This window comes from Malus sylvestris, chromosome 3 (assembly GCF_916048215.2).
Source record: "Malus sylvestris chromosome 3, drMalSylv7.2, whole genome shotgun sequence".
Lineage (NCBI taxonomy): Eukaryota > Viridiplantae > Streptophyta > Magnoliopsida > Rosales > Rosaceae > Malus > Malus sylvestris.
This window is the reverse complement of record NC_062262.1, coordinates 36,586,887-36,605,279: the sequence shown is the minus strand read 5'-3', so window position 1 is coordinate 36,605,279 and position 18,393 is coordinate 36,586,887. Positions and strand designations below refer to the sequence as shown.

Sequence of the window (18,393 nt, the reverse complement as noted above, 5' to 3'; positions counted from 1 at the left end):
ATGAGCCTCCGGGCGGACCGGGCCCTCCCTTCCCTCCCTCCCTCCCTCCCTCCCTCCCTCCCTCCCTCCCTACTAGTCATGTCATGTCCTTCCTAAAAAGTCAAATGTTCTGTTCGTGTTTTCAGTCTCAAAGGGTGTGATATACACTCATTCTTTTTTATTTCTCACACATTCTTTTAATTTTCGACCGTCGGATTAGATGAATTGAATAATATCAAATGACAGAAATTAACAAGAAGTATGTAAGAAGTAAAAAAGATGTATAGATAGCACATCCTGTCTTCAAAATATCTACATCCTCTTCTACGTCCTACTTTTCTAATATTCAATCACTTGAATTTGAACCATTTAAATATAATGAGATCCTCTCAACAATTAGTACTCATGAGTCTCCACTCAATCCATATTCCCTTCTCTTATTTAATTTTTCCGTTAAGTAGGAGGGCTTTCACGTGCCTAATTATATAAGTAAGGCTACGTCCGTAGCTTAGTCTACTCTCTACTCAGTATTGGAGATGTGAGCTGCTAGCTGACCCCTTGGTCTTATTTCTCCACCCATTTTATTTCACAACAAATGTATTTCACAATCCATCCACCAATCAATTTTCAAGAAAAAACAACAAATCGTAACAACAACATATAAATGCAACCACGGCATTTATTTATGTCGTATATACTTAATTTTGCTGATGTTGTTGTTTTTCTTTTGGTCAACTTGCTGAAGTTGTTCTTGCTCTGCTCTCTCTGGGCCATTCGTTCATTCAATTCAAGCCTCCTCTTCAAAACTTGAAGAATCCTCGACGTGTTTCTTTCTACCAGGAACCACGTAATAATTTTATTTTTATTTCTTTTAATATTTGTCTGTTATTAATTTATTTATAAGGGGCCCCATTGGTAGGGAAGAGGTGGGCTTCAGCCCAGTCAAATTCTGAGCAAGAAAATGAGTACCCTGATTCATTCTGGCCCCGCAGGATCTGACAAGTGTATGAAAAGCCCACATTCCAGTCTTTATTATTTGGGCTTTCATTTTGAAGAAATGATACGGAGCCCAAACATCATTTTCGACGTGTCCATCGGATCTACAAAATAAATAGCATCGTCGTCGTCGTCACGGCCTCCAGTCCGGTTCCAGGAATGCGCATCAAGGAAAGCGTATCCGACGTGGCAGACGGTGATTGGGTGGAACAACCATACGCTCAACGTGATTGGCCAATTTTGGAGGAAAACACGTTGCAAAATACAAATGGTTTGACGCAAAACACAAAAATTGAATTGACGAAAAAGTGGGTTTCAGAGTTTTGTGTTGGAAACTGGAAAGGAAATCACATCACTTAACCAACGGACCAACGAACTCCATCCCACGCCTTCCTGCTGCCGGGAGAGGAGGACTCTCAGGAGGAAGAAGAGGACGGAGACCCTTGGACCCGCTGTCCGCCGAGAATTCAATCGGAAAGAGAGAGTTTGAGTGGTCAGGGGAGATCCACCATCCAACCCCTAATCTTTCCTTGCAATGGCGCATCAGAGAACCAAGGTTGTACTTGTGTTCCTCTTCTTCCTCTGCTTTGCTGTCGCCGCCGTCATTGCGGCCGCAGGGAAGAGCTATTATGAAATACTGCAGGTGCCCAAGGGAGCCTCCGACGAGCAGATCAAGAGGGCTTACCGGAAGCTCGCCTTGAAGTACCATCCTGATAAGAACCCCGGCAACGAAGAGGCCAACAAACGATTCGCCGACATTAACAACGGTACTTCGCTTCCTTCCTTCTCAAATCTCAATTATTTTCGAGCTAATAATAATCAATGATAATGATTGATTGATTTGATTAGCATACGAAGTGCTTTCGGATAGCGAGAAGAGGAGCATATACGATAGGTACGGAGAAGAGGGTCTGAAACAGCATGCCGCTACTGGAGGCCGAGGTGGTGGCGGCGGCATGGGAATGAACATCAACGACATCTTTTCCGAGTATGTTTCATTCAATTTTATTGCTTTACTTTTCAGTTTCATTACTCCATAATCCATATAATTACTCACTTCACATCATAGTTTTGTTCATGTTAGCTAACTACACCAATTAAAAACTGAAAAACTAGAATTTTGAGATGTAATGTCTCTAATCTATGGACTGTGGGTGCTATGTGCGAGTTTAGTTACTTATTTAAAAGAAGGTAGCTGGTGTTGATTCTGAATAACTATTCAATGAGATAGAGACCGTGGAACCACACGAACACTGATTGATCGTGGTTTATCCAATTCAGTCCATGTTGAGCTATATCTAGATTTTACCATAATGTGGGTTAAATTGTACATATAGAGAACTGGGAGTTGCCAAATGATGAGAAAGCAAGGAACCCCAAGATGTGGGTGAGGGGACCACACAAATAGCTGTACTTGTTGCACTTTTCATACACTCACTTTTTTTTGTTTCATGTAGGTTTTTTGGTGGCGGACGCCCTTCGGAAGAAGAAGATAGAATCATCAAGGGAGATGATGTAGTCGTTGAATTGGACGCAACATTGGAAGACCTCTATATGGGAGGCTCATTAAAGGCAAGAGACATGTATAGCTTTTTAGCTCTCAATTAAGAATATGCATGGCTGTCATCCGGTATCTGATATTAAGCATTCTTCATGCATTGTGATAGATATGAAGTTGTTCACCCGTGCATATCAACCATGACGGAAAACAATATATAATGAAAATGAAGTTTTAGTGGTAGCCAACTGCATGGCATCACTAGTCTCTCTCTCTCTCTCTCTGATATGGTCACTGCTTTTCGATGTATTGTGTCGTTCTGACATCTTGTTTCTACATTCATTACATGCAAGAGAAACCAAGTTTTCCAAGCCTGTAGGCTGCTGGATCTTTCCATTTCTCTCTGTATGACTTTACACTCTCTTTATCAGGTTTGGAGGGAGAAGAACATTCTGAAACCAGCACCAGGCAAGAGACGTTGTAACTGCAGAAATGAGGTCTATCACAGGCAAATCGGTCCAGGGATGTTCCAACAGATGACAGAACAGGTATATGCTTCAACAATCGTTTCTTCCAACGAAGTCTTCTGAGTGCATTTCTATATTTTTTGTTTCCCTGTCCCTTTCTTCAACTAGTTTCACTGGCTATCATGCTACTACCATTCTTACATACTTTGTTATGCTCTTTCAGGTCTGTGACCAGTGTCCCAATGTCAAATATGAAAGGGAGGGATATTTCGTCACTGTTGATATTGAGAAAGGGATGCAAGATGGGCAAGTAAGATTTCATTCTTCATTTTCTTTTGAAACTTATTAGTTCTGTCAATTTGCTTATGCCAGTTAACAATAGATAACTTCTTCCTTGTGCACATATTTGAAAATCTCTTCCCAGTGTTTCCGTGTACTGCCTCATATTAAGTGTATGTTGGTGTTTCAATTCCTGTTGATTCCTGATTTTAGAGTATCATTCTGAATATTCTGAAATATAAGCTTTTGTTCTGAGCAGTAACTTTTATTTTATTTATATTATATGTAAGATTTATGGAACGGCTTGATATTGTTTCAAATTCAGTTCATGAGTGTAAGTTTTATGAAACTGGTTGATATTGCTTCAAATCCAGTTAGTGAGTGTAAGTTTTATGAAACTGGTTGATATTGCTTCAAATCCAATTCATGAGTATAAGTTTTATGAAACTGGGTTCTCTTTTGTAAAGTTGAAAGTGTCCTGGCTATGGTTGCTCTTGTTAGTATACTCCTGCCTGATTCGGATGAGAAAAATTCTGGCTTTTTACAGGAGGTGGTCTTCTATGAAGATGGTGAGCCTATAATTGATGGAGAACCTGGAGATCTAAAAGTTAGTTCTATGACCTTGCCACCTTGGTTTAGTAAATAGAACATCCATGGGCCATGTTCTGGCAATAATTGTCCACAATTTTTTTGCAGTTCCGCATCCGCACAGCAGCTCACGACCTGTTCAAAAGGGAAGGCAACGACTTACACACAACTATCACTATCACACTGGTATGACCCAAATTAATTTCTGTGTTGGGTTTAATAAGTTGCAGCTAGCATAAGGACCTTAAAATTGGACATACAAGTTTTTAGGTTGTAGAATGTGGAGTTGATTTCTTGGGCTTACAATGTAATGTATATACAGGTTCAAGCTCTTGTTGGCTTTGAGAAGACTGTTAAGCACCTTGATGATCATCTGGTGGACATTAGCTCAAAGGTGAGTCAGCATAGCATGTACTTGTTACCTATAGGGAAAATTGCTTTAAAATATGTCATGCTTTGCTACATTTAAAATTTCCATGGGGAAGGAAGGGGATTCATAAAATAGTACAAGTTAGACTGAGGTTTACGTTGATAACGATGCAGGGAATTACAAGGCCCAAGGAAGTGAGGAAATTCAAGGGGGAAGGGATGCCTCTACATTTCAGCAACAAGAAAGGAGATTTGTATGTAACATTTGAGGTTCTATTCCCGAACTCACTAACAGAAGATCAGAAGACAAAGATCAAGGCGGTTCTGGGCTAAGCAGGTAGGTATAGAGGATATATAATTTTGTTTTTGTTTTGTTAGTTTAAAATGTGTTCCAATTGTAACATCTTGAGAGACCTTAAGAAGGCCCTGAGTTCTTGTTTGAGCCCCGAGCCCCTCCTCTCCTCCTGAGTTTAGCTAACAGAGTAAAACATTTTATGATAAAAAGATTATTTGTTGCTGTAGTTATATCATTTGTGTGGTATGCCGGTAAAGCGTTGTTCATTCAAAATCATAGCCACAGAGAGAGAGAGAGAGAGAGAGAGAGAGAGAGATAGAGCTCTTAAACTGGATCATGAATTGGGCCTGGCATCCAACTGTTGTTAGATATGGATTTGGGTAAAGTTTTGGTTGGAAGTTGGAGATGGCGAAGGTGGCGCATAATTTTGACTAGAATGGATGGGACCAGATGAGCTACCTTCCTTATTCCACCCACTCATGACTCAAGACTAAACTCACTACTACTTGCAGGCTGCTGACTTTTCCAAATTGCCATCCCAATTTGACTTTCTCAGCTACAAAGGAAAGCAAGCAGACTCTTTGATGCTTGTGTTGTGCGATATTAAAAGTCTGCCAACTTTCTAACACAACTTGTTGAATTACTACTGAACCCCAATAAGGAAAATAACAAAACCTCGAAACTTGTCCTCAAAATCCCTTAAAAGTTTTAAAATCTCAAGTGAAGTGAGAAATATTTGACAGCCAGACTGAGCGACGAGTAGTAATGCATTTTAAACTTTAAGGATACGTCACAAATCAGAATTAGGTGTGTTTGCCTAGTGCCCAACACACATTAAGGAGGTAAAGCTCTATTCACCCTTTTTTCTGGTCTAATAAATTGGCTTTGCCTAAAATCTGGCTCCACCGTTTTTCTTAGCTTAACAAACCATATGCACAACTATTAATTACCACGTGTGAATATCCTTGCCTTAATTACGAATTAGAAAAATAGTTTCATGAATCGAAGTATTGAGAGACCTCTCTCTGTGGGTCATGGACACGTGTCAAATGTAGGAGACGCAATTGCATGAGATCCTGGAGAGTCGGTGTCTGTTTGAGAGTAGGTACGTACGGGATATGTATTCCATTCAATCAATCTAGTCCACTTTTGTTTTGTTCCTTCCCTACTTTGTTGTGTAGCGAAACAAAGAAACAAAGATAGAGCCTTTTTTAAGACACGTCACTCGTATGATCCGTAGTTTGTATTGGATTTTGGAATTTATGGATTTTTACCATTACAGTTTAGAATTTAGCTACTCTTTTTCAGGAGAGGGAGAGGAAAGAGATGTGTGGAAAAAATCCAAGTCTTTTTTTAAAAAAAAAAAGGTTTGAATTAGAGAGACCAACGGACAGAGACTCAATCAAAAGGAGATAGAAGGAAGGGGCCTACCCGACCCGACCACGCGCTTTCGTATAAGATACCTTCTTCTTCTTTCTTCCTGTTGCTTCCATGATTTCGCCAGCCCACCCCACCCCACCCATGTGATATGACAAATCACGATGATGCTGGTGGACTCTTTGGACTTATAATCTCTACTAATTAATAAAACATTCATTGTCAACTAAAATCATATGAAATTATCAGTTTAATTCTCTAATTAAAATAGAACATGAATAAGAAATATAAGGCTAAAATGTAATTTTACACAACTAAATTTTGTTTTTTTTTTCAAAACTTTACCTACATATAATCCTAATATATTTTTAATTAAAAAAAAAATTCTCAATCCTACATTCTCTATCACTCTCTTCATATCTCCTTTTATTTCAAAATAAAAAATAAAAAATTTTCTCACATACTTTGTGTGTGCCGCTAGCTAGTATAATACTATTACTTCTATATTCCCTAATACATAATTATTACTTGTAATCATAATCATAATCAAATTAGCACTTGTTAGTTTAGACTAGGCCTCCGCTGTCCACCAACTTAGATATGCTAATACATTACTGAATCATTATCATCTTTCCAAACCTTTCTATTTCTATGCAATGACTATAATTTTGCTCGCTACTCTAAAAGAGATTTGAGTTCATTTGTGCCGTGTGCATTTATATAAACTATCGTTTATACTAAAAAAAATATTAAATATACAGTTGCGAGAAGGTTGAAAAAGAGCATGGTTTGTAAAGTTGGTGGGCAGCTGGGGTTTCACAAAACTACCAAAATTACAAACCCCCTTCCCCTTTGTTTTCTTTCCTTTGTTTTCTTTCGTCTTCTTCGTCTTCTTCGTCTCTCTTTCCCTCTCTCCTTAAAGGGCCCCTTTCTCTTTCTCTTTCTCTCTCAATTCCATTTCCTGTAGCTTCGTGCAAGAAAGAAACACAGACGATTCACCCAAATTTAAATTCAAAGACTTTACTTATTTGTAAATTGTAGGTTAACGCCTTTCAGGTTTTTTTATTTGTTTACGTGTTTTGGGAAATCAAACCAAAATCCCCATAATCATATTTGTTCTCTACATACACAAAAGAAGAGGAAAGGAAGAGAAGGAAGCAGGGAGACTCATAAATGGATGGCCTTTGTCTGAAAACAACTGCGCCAGGGATACACGGCATATCTTCCACCATCTCAGCGGCTGCAGCCCTCGATATCCGTGCGAGCCCATCTCCATCTCAGGTGAGCGCCATTGGCCGCTCCTCTCCATCTGGGATTGACAAGTCCACAGCAACCGCGGTTCAGAAAAGGACGACGCCGTTTTCCAGATTCTCTTTAAAGCACCCTCTGAAATTCTTATGGCCTGGAGCAGCAAGAAGAGGTGGACCTGCCTACAATGGGATGGCTCTCGACGACGCCGTCCCCTTGCCCTCTAAGGAGGAAGAGGAGGCGGAGGCGGAGGAGGAGCGCCAGAGTGCGTCCAGGGCGTCGGACGGTCAAAGTGGGAACTGGGTTTTGAAGATTTTGCACGTGAGGTCTCTCTCTCTACCCAGGAGAGAGGAACAGCAGGGGGGCAAGATTGGCGGCGTTGCAGAGCTGCCCAGGGAAGATGGAAAAACCGTGGTGGATGATGATGACAGAAATGGGAAGGCTGACTCGGAGGAAGACGATGACGAAAATGATTGTTGTAGTGTTTCAGAGGAGGCCGAGTTTGATAAAGATACGTTTAGTCGGTTGCTTAGGAAGGTTTCGTTGGCGGAGGCGAGGTTGTATGGTCAAATGTCGTACTTGGTGAACTTAGCTTATTCCATTCCTAAAATCCAGGTACGCACACATCATTCATCATTCCCATTCCCAATATACAACAACAACAACAAAGCCTTTTCCCACTAAGTGGGGTCGGCTATATGAATCCTAGAACGCCATTGCGCTCGGTTTTGTGTCATGTCCTCCGTTAGATCCAAGTACTCTAAGTCTTTTCTTAGAGTCTCTTCCAAAGTTGTCCTAGGTCTTCCTCTACCCCTTCGGCCCTGAACCTCTGTCCCGTAGTCACATCTTCGAACCGGAGCGTCAGTCGGCCTTCTTTGCACATGTTCAAAATCACTGGAGCCGATTTTCTCTCATATTTCCTACAATTTCGGCTACTCCTACTTTACCTCGGATATCCTCATTCCCAATCTTATCCTTTCTCGTGTGCCCACACATCCCACGAAGCATCCTCATCTCCGCTACACCCATTTTGTGTACGTGTTGATGCTTCACCACCCAACATTCTGTGCCATACAACATCGCTAGCCTTATTGCCGTCCTATAAAATTTTCCCTTGAGCTTCAGTGGCCTACGACGGTCACACAACACGCCGGATGCACTCTTTCCATCCAGCTCGTATTCTATGGTTGAGATCTTCATCTAATTCTCCGTTCTCTTGCAAGATAGATCTTAGGTAGCGAAAACGATCGCTTTTTGTGATCTTCGCTAGATTGCTCCGGTCATTAGTGTGGATAAGTATATAAATGGATAGAGATAGGAAAGCAAACACAAGATGTACGTGGTTCACCCAGATTGGCTACGTCCACGGAATAGAAGAGTTCTCATTAATTGTGAAGGGTTTACACAAGTACATAGGTTCAAGCTCTCATTTAGTGAGTACAAGTGAATGATTTAGTACAAATGACATTAGGAAATATTGTGGGAGAATGATCTCGTAATCACGAAACTTCTAAGTATCGGAGTGTGGTATAGTCTTGACTTGCCTTATCTGTCTCATAGGTAGATGTGGCATCTTCTCTGGAAGTACTCTTCCTCCATCCAGGGGTGGTATCTTTAACTGGTGGAGATGCACAAGGTAATGTATCAATTTCACTTGAAGCTTACTTGTAGTTTCAGGCTTGGTCAAGCGCGATACAAACCATGTAGTAGGAGTCCCCCAAGTCGCCGAGCTAGGGGGTCTGCTGAAAGAGGTGACAGACAAGGTAAGCAATCAGAGCTCCGACTGATTGTTCACCTTCTCCCCATCTTGCAGCAGCATGAAGGATAAAGAGAAGAAAAATGAGAAGAGATGATATGAGATATTTTTGCTTTTGAAGAAGTAACTTTCCACAGGCTTATTCTTGAACTGAGCTGGAGGGTTTTCTGGTTTCCTCCAGAGTATAAGGCCGACTGAAGAATTTGAGGGTCAAAACAAGTCCATCAAATCTAGAGTACGTTCCACCCTGCTGATATGGGATACTTTTGCTTTTGACAGAGTAATGAATGTATCGGCACGTGTGCTGTTACGCTTGTCTCCACATGCTTCCTTGTATCCTTCGCACTTGCCCTATCTGTTCCTCAAGCAGATGCGGAATCTTCCCTGGAAACATAAGATGTTGAAGATGAGTACTCGAGAGCAATGCCAGGTAAGTAATCAGGTAAGGGGTTCCAGGCAGTCAGTTCCTGGCTGGAAGCTTGATTCCAAGTGCTGACTGATTGCTCTCTTTCTCCTTGTCTTGCAGGTAAAAACAAGGCCAAAAGAAAAGACAGGGAAAAAGCATGATATGGGATACTCTTGCTTTTAACCCTGATGATATGAGATATTCTTGCTCTAGTATAGCTTGTTTGCAGAGGTATTATCGGGAGGAAAGAAAGCTGAATATTTCGAAAGGCTTCGTTGGGAGTGCCCTCTCAGATATGATGAAGGGTTGAGCATTTTTGCAGGTCTGCCTGTCCGTTGGGGATGGAGGTCGACATATATAGGAGTCTCCCTAACAACAAGTAGTAATGCTATTCCTTTACCCTGCTTGGTCATAGCACGGTAGTGGGAGCTGCCAGTTTCACATGTTTTAACTCTGTCAGAGCACTTTGAAAAAGTGGTCTGTGGTATCTGGCTCTCGATATTCGGAGAACGATGCCTCTTCGATTTTTGAGAAAGCAATCATGCTGGGGGTATGACTCTCGAGATTCGGAGAGCAGTGTCTCTTCGATTTTTGAGGAAGTAATCATGTTGGGAGTCTGGCTCTCGAGATTCGGAGGGCGGTGCCTCTTCGATTTTGGAGCAAGCAATCTTGTTGGGAGTGTTGTCTCGAATGTGAGTAAAGGTTGGGCATGTTTGCTAGTCTACCTTGCCACGAAGCACAAAGGTTGACACACAGGGACTTTCCAATTATCCAGCAATGGTACTGTTCCTTTACCCTCTCTTCGATTTTGAGAAAGTAGTCATGTTGGGAGTCTGGCTCTCGAGATTCGGAGGACAGTGCCTCTTCGATTTTGGAGCAAGCAATCTTATTGGGAGTGTTTTCTCGAATGTGAGTAAAGGTTGGGCATGTTTGCTAGTCTACCTTACCACGAAGCACAGAGGTTGACACACAGGGACTTTCCAATTATCCAGCAGTGGTACTGTTCCTTTACAGTTGTGGGTAATAATATGGTAGCTAGACCTTCAAAATTTATGTGTCTAAACTTTTGTTAGTGCTGTTTCTTTGCTATTCTTTTACCTTTCTTGGTCAGAGCGATGTAGTGGGAGCTGCAAGCTTCACGTGCTCAACTTTGGCAGAGAACTTTGGCAAAGTTATTTGTGGTACCCATGAGCTATTGTTGCGTGTGGGAAGTGGGTGATTGAACAGTAAGATTCATGTGCTTTCTACTTCACCAGAAGTCTTCGACAGAATGCCCATAATTTCTGCAAAGCTGAGTGTGCGTGTGACAGGTGCTGACAAGGCTAGAAAAGTAGGTGCCTCTTCGATTTCTGAGATCGGCCCTCGTGGTCTCTAAGCAGCCCAGCTTTTGAGAAAGCGAGCGCCTCTTCGATTGATTCGGAGAACGATGCCTCATCGATTTTTGAGAAAGCAATCATGCTAGGGGTCTGGCTCTCGAGATTCGGGGAGCAGTGTCTCTTCAATTTTTGAGAAAGTAATCATGTTGGGAGTCTGGCTCTCGAGATTCGGAGGGCGGTGCCTCTTCGATTTTGGAGCAAGCAATCTTGTTGGGAGTGTTTTCTCGAATGTGAGTAAAGGTTGGGCATGTTTGCTAGTCTACCTTGCCACGAAGCACAGAGGTTGACACACAGGGACTTTCCAATTATCCAGCAATGGTACTGTTCCTTTACCCTCTTTTCGATTTTTAAGAAAGTAGTCATGTTGGGAGTCTGGCTCTCGAGATTCGGAGGACGGTGCCTCTTCGATTTTGGAGCAAGCAATCTTATTGGGAGTGTTTTCTCGAATGTGAGTAAAGGTTGGGCATGTTTGCTAGTCTACCTTACCACGGAGCACAGAGGTTGACACACAGGGACTTTCCAATTATCCAACAGTGGTACTGTTCCTTTACCCTTGTGGGTAATAATATGGTAGCTAGACCTTCAAAATTTATGGGTCTAAACTTTGTTAGTGCTGTTTCTTTGCTATTCTTTTACCCTTCTTGGTCAGAGCGATGTAGTGGGAGCTGCAAGCTTCACGTGCTCAACTTTGGCAGAGAACTTTGGCAGAGAACTTTGGCAAAGTTATCTGTGGTACCCATGAGCTATTGTTGCGTGTGGGAAGTGGGTGATTGAACAGTAAGATTCATGTGTTTTCTACTTCCCCAGAAGTCTTTGACAGAATGCCCATAATTTCCGCAAAACTGAGTGTGCGTGTGACAGGTGCTGACAAGGCTGGAAAAGGCTGGAAAAGTAGGTGCCTCTTCGATTTCTGAGATCGGCCCTCGTGGTCTCTGGGGAGCCCAGCTTTTGAGAAAGCGAGCGCATCTTCGATTTTTAAGATCGGCCTTCGTGGTCTTTGAGCAGCCCAACTTTTGAGAAAGCAAACGCCTCTTCGATTTCTGAGATCAACCCTCGTGATCTCTAAGCAGCCCAGCTTTTGAGAAAGCAAACGCCTCTTCGATTTCTGAAGCTTCGTCGAGTGCAGATTTTTATAGGGGCTGGCATTAAGTTCCAAAGCACACTTGAATCTCCACCAGTAGAAGCTTCATTCTTGCACTTCTAAGATCTTGATTTATCCGACCTCTTCTCTCTTCAACACCTTTGAAAATGTCTGGCCCCTCCGACCGTCGTTTTGACTTGAACCTTGTTGAAGAGGCAGCCCCGCCTTCTCCAGACAACATATGGCGCCCATCCTTCGTTTCCCCTACTGGTCCTCTTACCGTTGGGGATTCTGTGATGAAGAATGATATGACCGCTGCGGTGGTGGCCAGGAACCTTCTCACTCCCAAAGATAACAGACTACTTTCCAAACGGTCTGATGAGTTAGCTGTTAAGGATTCGCTGGCTCTCAGTGTTCAGTGTGCAGGTTCTGTGTCTAATATGGCCCAACGCCTATTTGCTCGAACCCGCCAAGTTGAATCATTGGCGGCTGAAGTGATGAGTCTCAAACAGGAGATTAGAGGGCTCAAGCATGAGAATAAACAGTTGCACCGGCTCGCACATGACTATGCTACAAACATGAAGAGGAAGCTTGACCAGATGAAGGAAACTGATGGTCAGGTTTTACTTGATCATCAGAGATTTGTGGGTTTGTTCCAAAGGCATTTATTGCCTTCGTCTTCTGGGGCTGTACCGCGTAATGAAGCTCCAAATGATCAACCTCTGATGCCTCCTCCTTCTAGGGTTCTGTCCAGTACTGAGGCTCCAAATGATCCCCCTCCGGTGCCTTCTCTTTCTAGGGCTCTACCGACTGCTGAGACTTCTCCTAAGCAACCTTTATGAAGGCTCCCTCTTGTGTGCTTATTTTGACTCATGTATATGTACATATTTGTAGCTTATCGGGGATATCAATAAATAAGCTTTCCTTCATTTCAACGTATTGTGTTAAATACACCAAAGCCTTCTTCGCTAAGTTCTTTGAATTTTCTTTTGTTAAAGCTTGTATGTTGAAGCTTTCTGAGTGGAGCATGTAGGTTGGGGTAGTGTTCCCTTAATTTCCCGAGTGAGGAAAACTTCTCGGTTGGAGACTTGGAAAATCCAAGTCACTGAGTGGGATCGGCTATATGAATCTTAGAACGCCATTGTGCTCGATCCTGTGTCATGTCCTTCGTTAGATCCAAGTACTCTAAGTCTTTTCTTAGAGTCTCTTCCAAAGTTTTCCTAGGTCTTCCTCTACCCCTTCGGCCCTGAACCTCTGTCCCATAGTCGCATCTTCTAATCGGAACGTCAGTAGGCCTTCTTTGCACATGTCCAAACCACCGTAACCGATTTTCTCTCATCTTTCCTTCAATTTCGGCTACTCCTACTTTACCCCGGATATCCTCATTCCTAATCTTATCCTTTCTCGTGTGCCCACACATCCAACGAAGCATCCTCATCTCCGCTACACCCATTTTGTGTACGTGTTGATGTTTCACCGCCCAACATTCTGTGCCATACAGCATCGCCGGCCTTATTGCCGTCCTATAAAATTTTCCCTTGAGCTTCAGTGGCATACGGCGGTCACACAACACGCCGGATGCGTGGGAAAATTATGTTTTGCTTTCCCATGAGAATCCAGCAATTTTGGCCTTTTGAGATTTGAAAATCTGTTCTTGTTGTTTGTGTTTTTGTATTCGTTTGAGGTGTTTCTGAGGTAGCGAATTCTGCATTTGATAGGAATGTGATTCAATAGATATTAGTTGCCTACCTCGGTTAGGAACTTTTCTGTACTAAGGTCAAGTTTATACATCAACCTTCTTTTCATCAAGGCGTGGTGCATTGATGCTTAATCGTGTAATTCAAATGGCATCACTCAAATCTCATGTTCTGTTGTTTGCATTATTTACTCGTTTGATGGCGCTACTGGATCCTTAATCACTTGAGGGTCATGAATCATGATATGATATGTATCGGATGCTATAATTACATCTTACTCTATATCAGGGAATCACTTTGGACTCTCATATTTTCTTGGGTTGATAAACCATCTCATTTATCTCATTTCCGTCAACCAATCCAATTCCTATATACAGGCTACATGCATAAGAACTTACTTGATTTATTTCAAATTCAGACAGGAAATCTCCTAAGAAGTTATGGTTTTCGTTTTGTTACTTCGTCAGTAGAGAAGAAGGAATTGGCTGCTAAAACCGAGGAGGACCAGGTGTCAGCTGAAATTCAAGAAACTGAAAAAAACCTTGAGGAAGACAGGGAAGAAGATGGGGAAATAAAGGAGCAAAAGAACAATGGATATCAAATAAGTCCATTTGCTGCTTATCAAATTGCTGCTTCTGCAGCTTCTTATCTGCATTCTCAAACAAGGAGCATACTTCCATTCAAATCCTCAGAGACTGAGGCAGATAAAGATCTCTCTGAAGAAGGCAGTGAAAGAAGCGAAGCTGTTAATAGGATGAACTCAGAAGTGGCTTCTTTAATGGCAACCACCGACTCAGTTACAGCCGTGGTTGCTGCAAAGGAAGAAGTAAAGCAGGCTGTTGCAGATGACTTAAATTCAACACTTTCATCACCTTGTGAATGGTTCGTATGCGATGATGATCAAAGCGGCACCAGATTCTTTGTCATTCAGGTAAGAAAACCGATCAAAGGGCCCACTCTTATTTACTATACAATATTTATGCATCCCTCAAGGGCCGAGCATGTTGGGGCATTTCGAATAATTTTCTTTCTATTAACAGTTAAAAAGGGGGAACATATTGTGGTTTTATACATCTGTTTCAGGGAACTTTCCCCAGTTTTATGATTTACTTATCAGCTCATTTTGTTTTCTTAATATTTGGTATCTTCTTTCCTATATTTGACTTCCAATCTATATGATTTGCAGGGGTCTGAATCACTAGCATCCTGGCAAGCAAATCTACTTTTTGAGCCCATTCAGTTTGAGGTTAATCCGTTTCCATAATTTCTTTAGTTTTCCTAGTATTAGTATTGACCTTGTTTGTATGAGAAGTAATTACTTATTGAATAATCTTCTTTTTCCTAGGGACTGGATGTGCTTGTGCATAGAGGCATATACGAGGCTGCGAAAGGGATTTACAAACAGATGCTGCCTGAAGTCCATGCCCACCTCAAATCTCATGGTGACCATGCAACATTTCGTTTTACTGGGCATTCTCTAGGGGGAAGCTTGGCACTACTAATAAATCTCATGTTGCTTATACGGTTGGAAGTGCCAGTTTCTTCACTGCTTCCTGTTATTACTTTTGGTGCACCATCCATCATGTGTGGAGGTTATCAATTGCTTCGCAAGCTTGGATTACCACGAAGTCATGTTCAGTCTATTATGTTGCACAGAGACATTGTACCCCGTGCCTTCTCTTGCAATTACCCAAATCATGTGGCAGAGCTTCTCAAGGCTTTGAATGGGAACTTTCGGAATCATCCCTGTCTCAATAACCAGGTAAGAATGGTACTGTCTCAGAAAGATCGTAATAGGAGAACAGAAGAACATTGGATTTATCCGTTTCATTGTTCCCCTGATTTTGATATCTGTGTCTGATCATTTTTGTCTTTCCTCAAAACAGAAGCTACTGTATTCTCCAATGGGGGAGCTCCTGATTCTTCAACCAGATGAGAAATTCTCCCCAAATCATCATCTTCTTCCATCAGGCAGTGGTCTATATCTTCTAAGCTGCCCACTGTCTGATGGCAGTGATGCAGAGAGGCAGCTCCGCGCTGCACAGTTGGTATTCCTAAACTCACCACACCCACTCGAGATCCTAAGTGACCGGTCTGCATATGGTTCAGAAGGAACCATTCAAAGAGATCATGATGTGAATTCTTATTTAAAATCTGTTCGTGGGGTAATTCGGCAAGAGCTTAACCAGATTAGGAAGTCTAGGAGACAACAGCGCCGCAAGGTGTGGTGGCCCTTGATAGCACCCCGGAGCGTGCATGCAGGAGGTGTGATTGTGGGAAGGACTGTTGCCTCAATCAACCTGAGGCGAGAGCAATTAAACTTTTCTGGCGTATTACGGACGGGGAGAGAGTCGTTGAAACGGTTCGGTAGAATTGTTGCATCGTGGCACATGCATTTGTTTGTGGTGCTTTTGGTACCAGCGCGATTGTTAGTCTTGGGGGCATACAGCATCATCAGTTTCCGGTGACGAACCAGCATGAGGTTACGAGGCATCAGGTAGGCGGGCGATGCATGTTACATGCTTGTGGACGGGACTATTACTTGTGCACATGGGTGGTGGTTGTGGTTGGGTGGCAGAAGGATAGATGATTCTTTATTCAATTTGTTTGCATATTCGTAATAGTAAGCAAAATCCGGGTCCAGGGTGACCAGGGTGGGTGAGGGTGTTTTTTGTTTCATTCACATTTCTCAGAGAGATGATAAACGTGAAGCTGGATGGATACTCTTATTGTTGTGTAAACAAGATAATATAAATTAGCAATGGATACACATACAAAGACATCATCATCATCATCATCATCATCATTATCATTCAGCTTAGGCCACCAAATTTATTTTTATGACAGTAAGACAAAACTGATTAAATCAATTTATGATGTTTTGGGAGGAAATTTGCAAAACTGGCCGAAAGTCGCCAGTTATAGCTCACAATTCACGTGAAACTTGACTCTTGCCAAGATCGTTTGAATGCACAACATGGAAATATTACAAAGTCATTTTTATTCATCACTAAAAGATGCTATTGGTGGCAAGAACAAATTTTCGATAGCCATATAATGTCTTTGAATGAGCGGAACGGACTCAACAATTGCCTACCAAAACAAGAAGCAAGTATACATCATCTTAAGTGTGTTGTTTTCGGAAACCGAGAAGAAAGCCCCCATAGAAAAGGGGAAGTTGGGGTTTTATTTTCTTAGAGATCAATTCTAGCAGCCAAGTACCACGAGTGCATAGCAAGGCTGCCAAATGCGAAGATGTTGGCAAGAGATGATAGCCCGTGAATCATACCAAACTTCTTATTCATGGCTGCCAGTTTTGGGTTTACCTTTGCAACTTGCACATTCTTTGACCATCCAACTTCTTCCCCAATGTTCTGCTCCCTCTCCACCTTATGCCTTTGCTTCATCATCTGCACCCGTCAGCCACCACAACCACAATTACATTTGAGTTAACGCAGCACCATGATAGACGGTGATGACATGCGCATGCTATGGTCCAAATAAACGAACTTCACCAAACGAACTTCACTGTGAGTGGTAGCTACTTTAACCAAATTAACACACAGACGGAGTTGGGATACATTTTATCTACCTAATCCGCACACAGACAGACAGACAGACACACAGTATTGCAAGTCAGTAAACAAGCACTAAACTGAATTTGCAAGTTATGAAGCAATTAGCAACTAGCAATTACCTCGATGGTCATGGGAGTGAAGACGAAGAGATTGGTGAGATTGAATGCGAAGGCAGAGAGCAAAAAGCCGAGCTGGTACTTGTCGGCAACCGAGGAAGAGCTCCACGGATGCAAATACCCAAACGACCCAGCTGATACTGCAAGGCATATCCCCACCATCGTGAAGTACGCCGGAAACATCTTGCTCTGAAGATTCCCGAACTGATGCCGCGGAAGATTCCTATTTTCCAATTCATCAATCAATCAACCAATCTATTCTTCTCCGTTGAACAAAATACAAAATTACTGACAAAAATGGAAATTCAAGAGAAGATAAAAAATGAATACTTGAACATGATGATGCCGCCTATGAAGGTGACCCAGAGAGCGGCGCCGAATGCGGTGGAGAAACAGAGCAGATGTGCCAGCTTTAGGTAGGTGGAGAGGGTGGGCGATTTCAGACCGTCCGATTTCGACCCAAAGGTCTCCGGGGAGAATATCACTCCGATGGCCAAGAAAGCCACGGCTGCCAGGAATCGAGTCAACCAAGCCATCGCAATTCGCAAGCGATTGAAGGATTGAAGGATTGAAGGAATGAAGCTTGCTTTATCTACTTTCTTTCTCTCACTATTTTATTTTCCTCTGGAGACTGGAATTGGCGAATGGTTGTTGCTTTGCTTCTTTCTAGTTTTATTCCTGACCGTTGGATTCACCAATCTGATCTGATCGAAAAGTTGGTGATTCACCTAAAGCTAGCATTTAGCCAGAGGCCCATTTCATATACGTTGAGGGTGCGTTTGTTGCACCGGACTGTCTTGGACTAGACTAGCTTCAGAGACTAAACTGGACTGGCTTAGACTAGACTAAGCTGGACTAGCTTAGTGAAGCGTTTGGTGCAGTGTCGGACTAAGAAGCTGGACTAACAATAAATTATTATTATTATTATATTTTAATTTATTTTTTTTAAATATCAAAATGAATATATGGAAAAATAAATTTTGTCTCAGTTCCTTAACGTCAATAAATTTTGCACCGTCCTTTCAGTTGTAGGATAAAATGTAGTTTCCTTCGGATTACAGGTTACGCCTTTTGAATGCTAAGAAATCTGGTGTTTCTTTCCAAAAAAAAAAAAAGAAATCTGGTGTTTTGTTGTACATTATTGTAATCTACGCGAATACACATTCCGCTTCGCTCGCAAACTGCAGGTATAAATTCGTTGTTTCTGCGAGCTGCTTCTCCAAAATCTTATGAAGGTAAATGAAAATTTTGCACATAATAAGCAAGAAAAACAGGATATTTTCGCTA

At 42.1% G+C, this 18,393-nt stretch overlaps 3 protein-coding genes across 4 annotated transcripts; 2 read left to right on the top strand and 1 right to left on the bottom strand.

Annotated features, from left to right (window-relative positions):
• The first annotated feature begins 1,256 nt into the window (after positions 1–1,256).
• On the top strand, positions 1,257–4,701 carry LOC126616450 (dnaJ protein ERDJ3B-like). Its single transcript, XM_050284505.1, has 9 exons — positions 1,257–1,742; positions 1,825–1,963; positions 2,433–2,547; positions 2,905–3,021; positions 3,164–3,250; positions 3,767–3,826; positions 3,916–3,993; positions 4,130–4,201; positions 4,351–4,701. Exons 1-9 carry the CDS (start codon positions 1,511–1,513, stop codon positions 4,507–4,509), a joined length of 1,059 nt encoding a protein of 352 aa, XP_050140462.1. The 5' UTR covers positions 1,257–1,510; the 3' UTR covers positions 4,510–4,701.
• A 1,935-nt stretch (positions 4,702–6,636) lies between these two features.
• Positions 6,637–16,192, top strand: LOC126615174 (phospholipase A1 PLIP2, chloroplastic-like). 2 transcript variants are annotated; one of them, XM_050282938.1, is made up of 6 exons: positions 6,637–7,711; positions 13,831–14,343; positions 14,599–14,658; positions 14,758–14,936; positions 15,069–15,174; positions 15,299–16,192. In XM_050282938.1, the coding sequence occupies exons 1-6, from the start codon at positions 7,022–7,024 to the stop codon at positions 15,878–15,880; spliced, it is 2,130 nt and encodes a 709-aa protein (XP_050138895.1). In that variant the 5' UTR covers positions 6,637–7,021; the 3' UTR covers positions 15,881–16,192. The 2 variants fall into 2 exon arrangements, with proteins under 2 accessions (XP_050138895.1, XP_050138894.1); XM_050282937.1 differs by having other exon boundaries at positions 6,638–7,711; positions 14,758–15,174.
• Positions 16,193–16,396: 204 nt separating this feature from the next.
• On the bottom strand, positions 16,397–17,768 carry LOC126615175 (uncharacterized). Its single transcript, XM_050282940.1, has 3 exons — positions 17,437–17,768; positions 17,110–17,329; positions 16,397–16,822 (listed from the first exon to the last, which is right to left on the bottom strand). Exons 1-3 carry the CDS (start codon positions 17,640–17,642, stop codon positions 16,607–16,609), a joined length of 642 nt encoding a protein of 213 aa, XP_050138897.1. The 5' UTR covers positions 17,643–17,768; the 3' UTR covers positions 16,397–16,606.
• Positions 17,769–18,393: the final 625 nt, after the last annotated feature.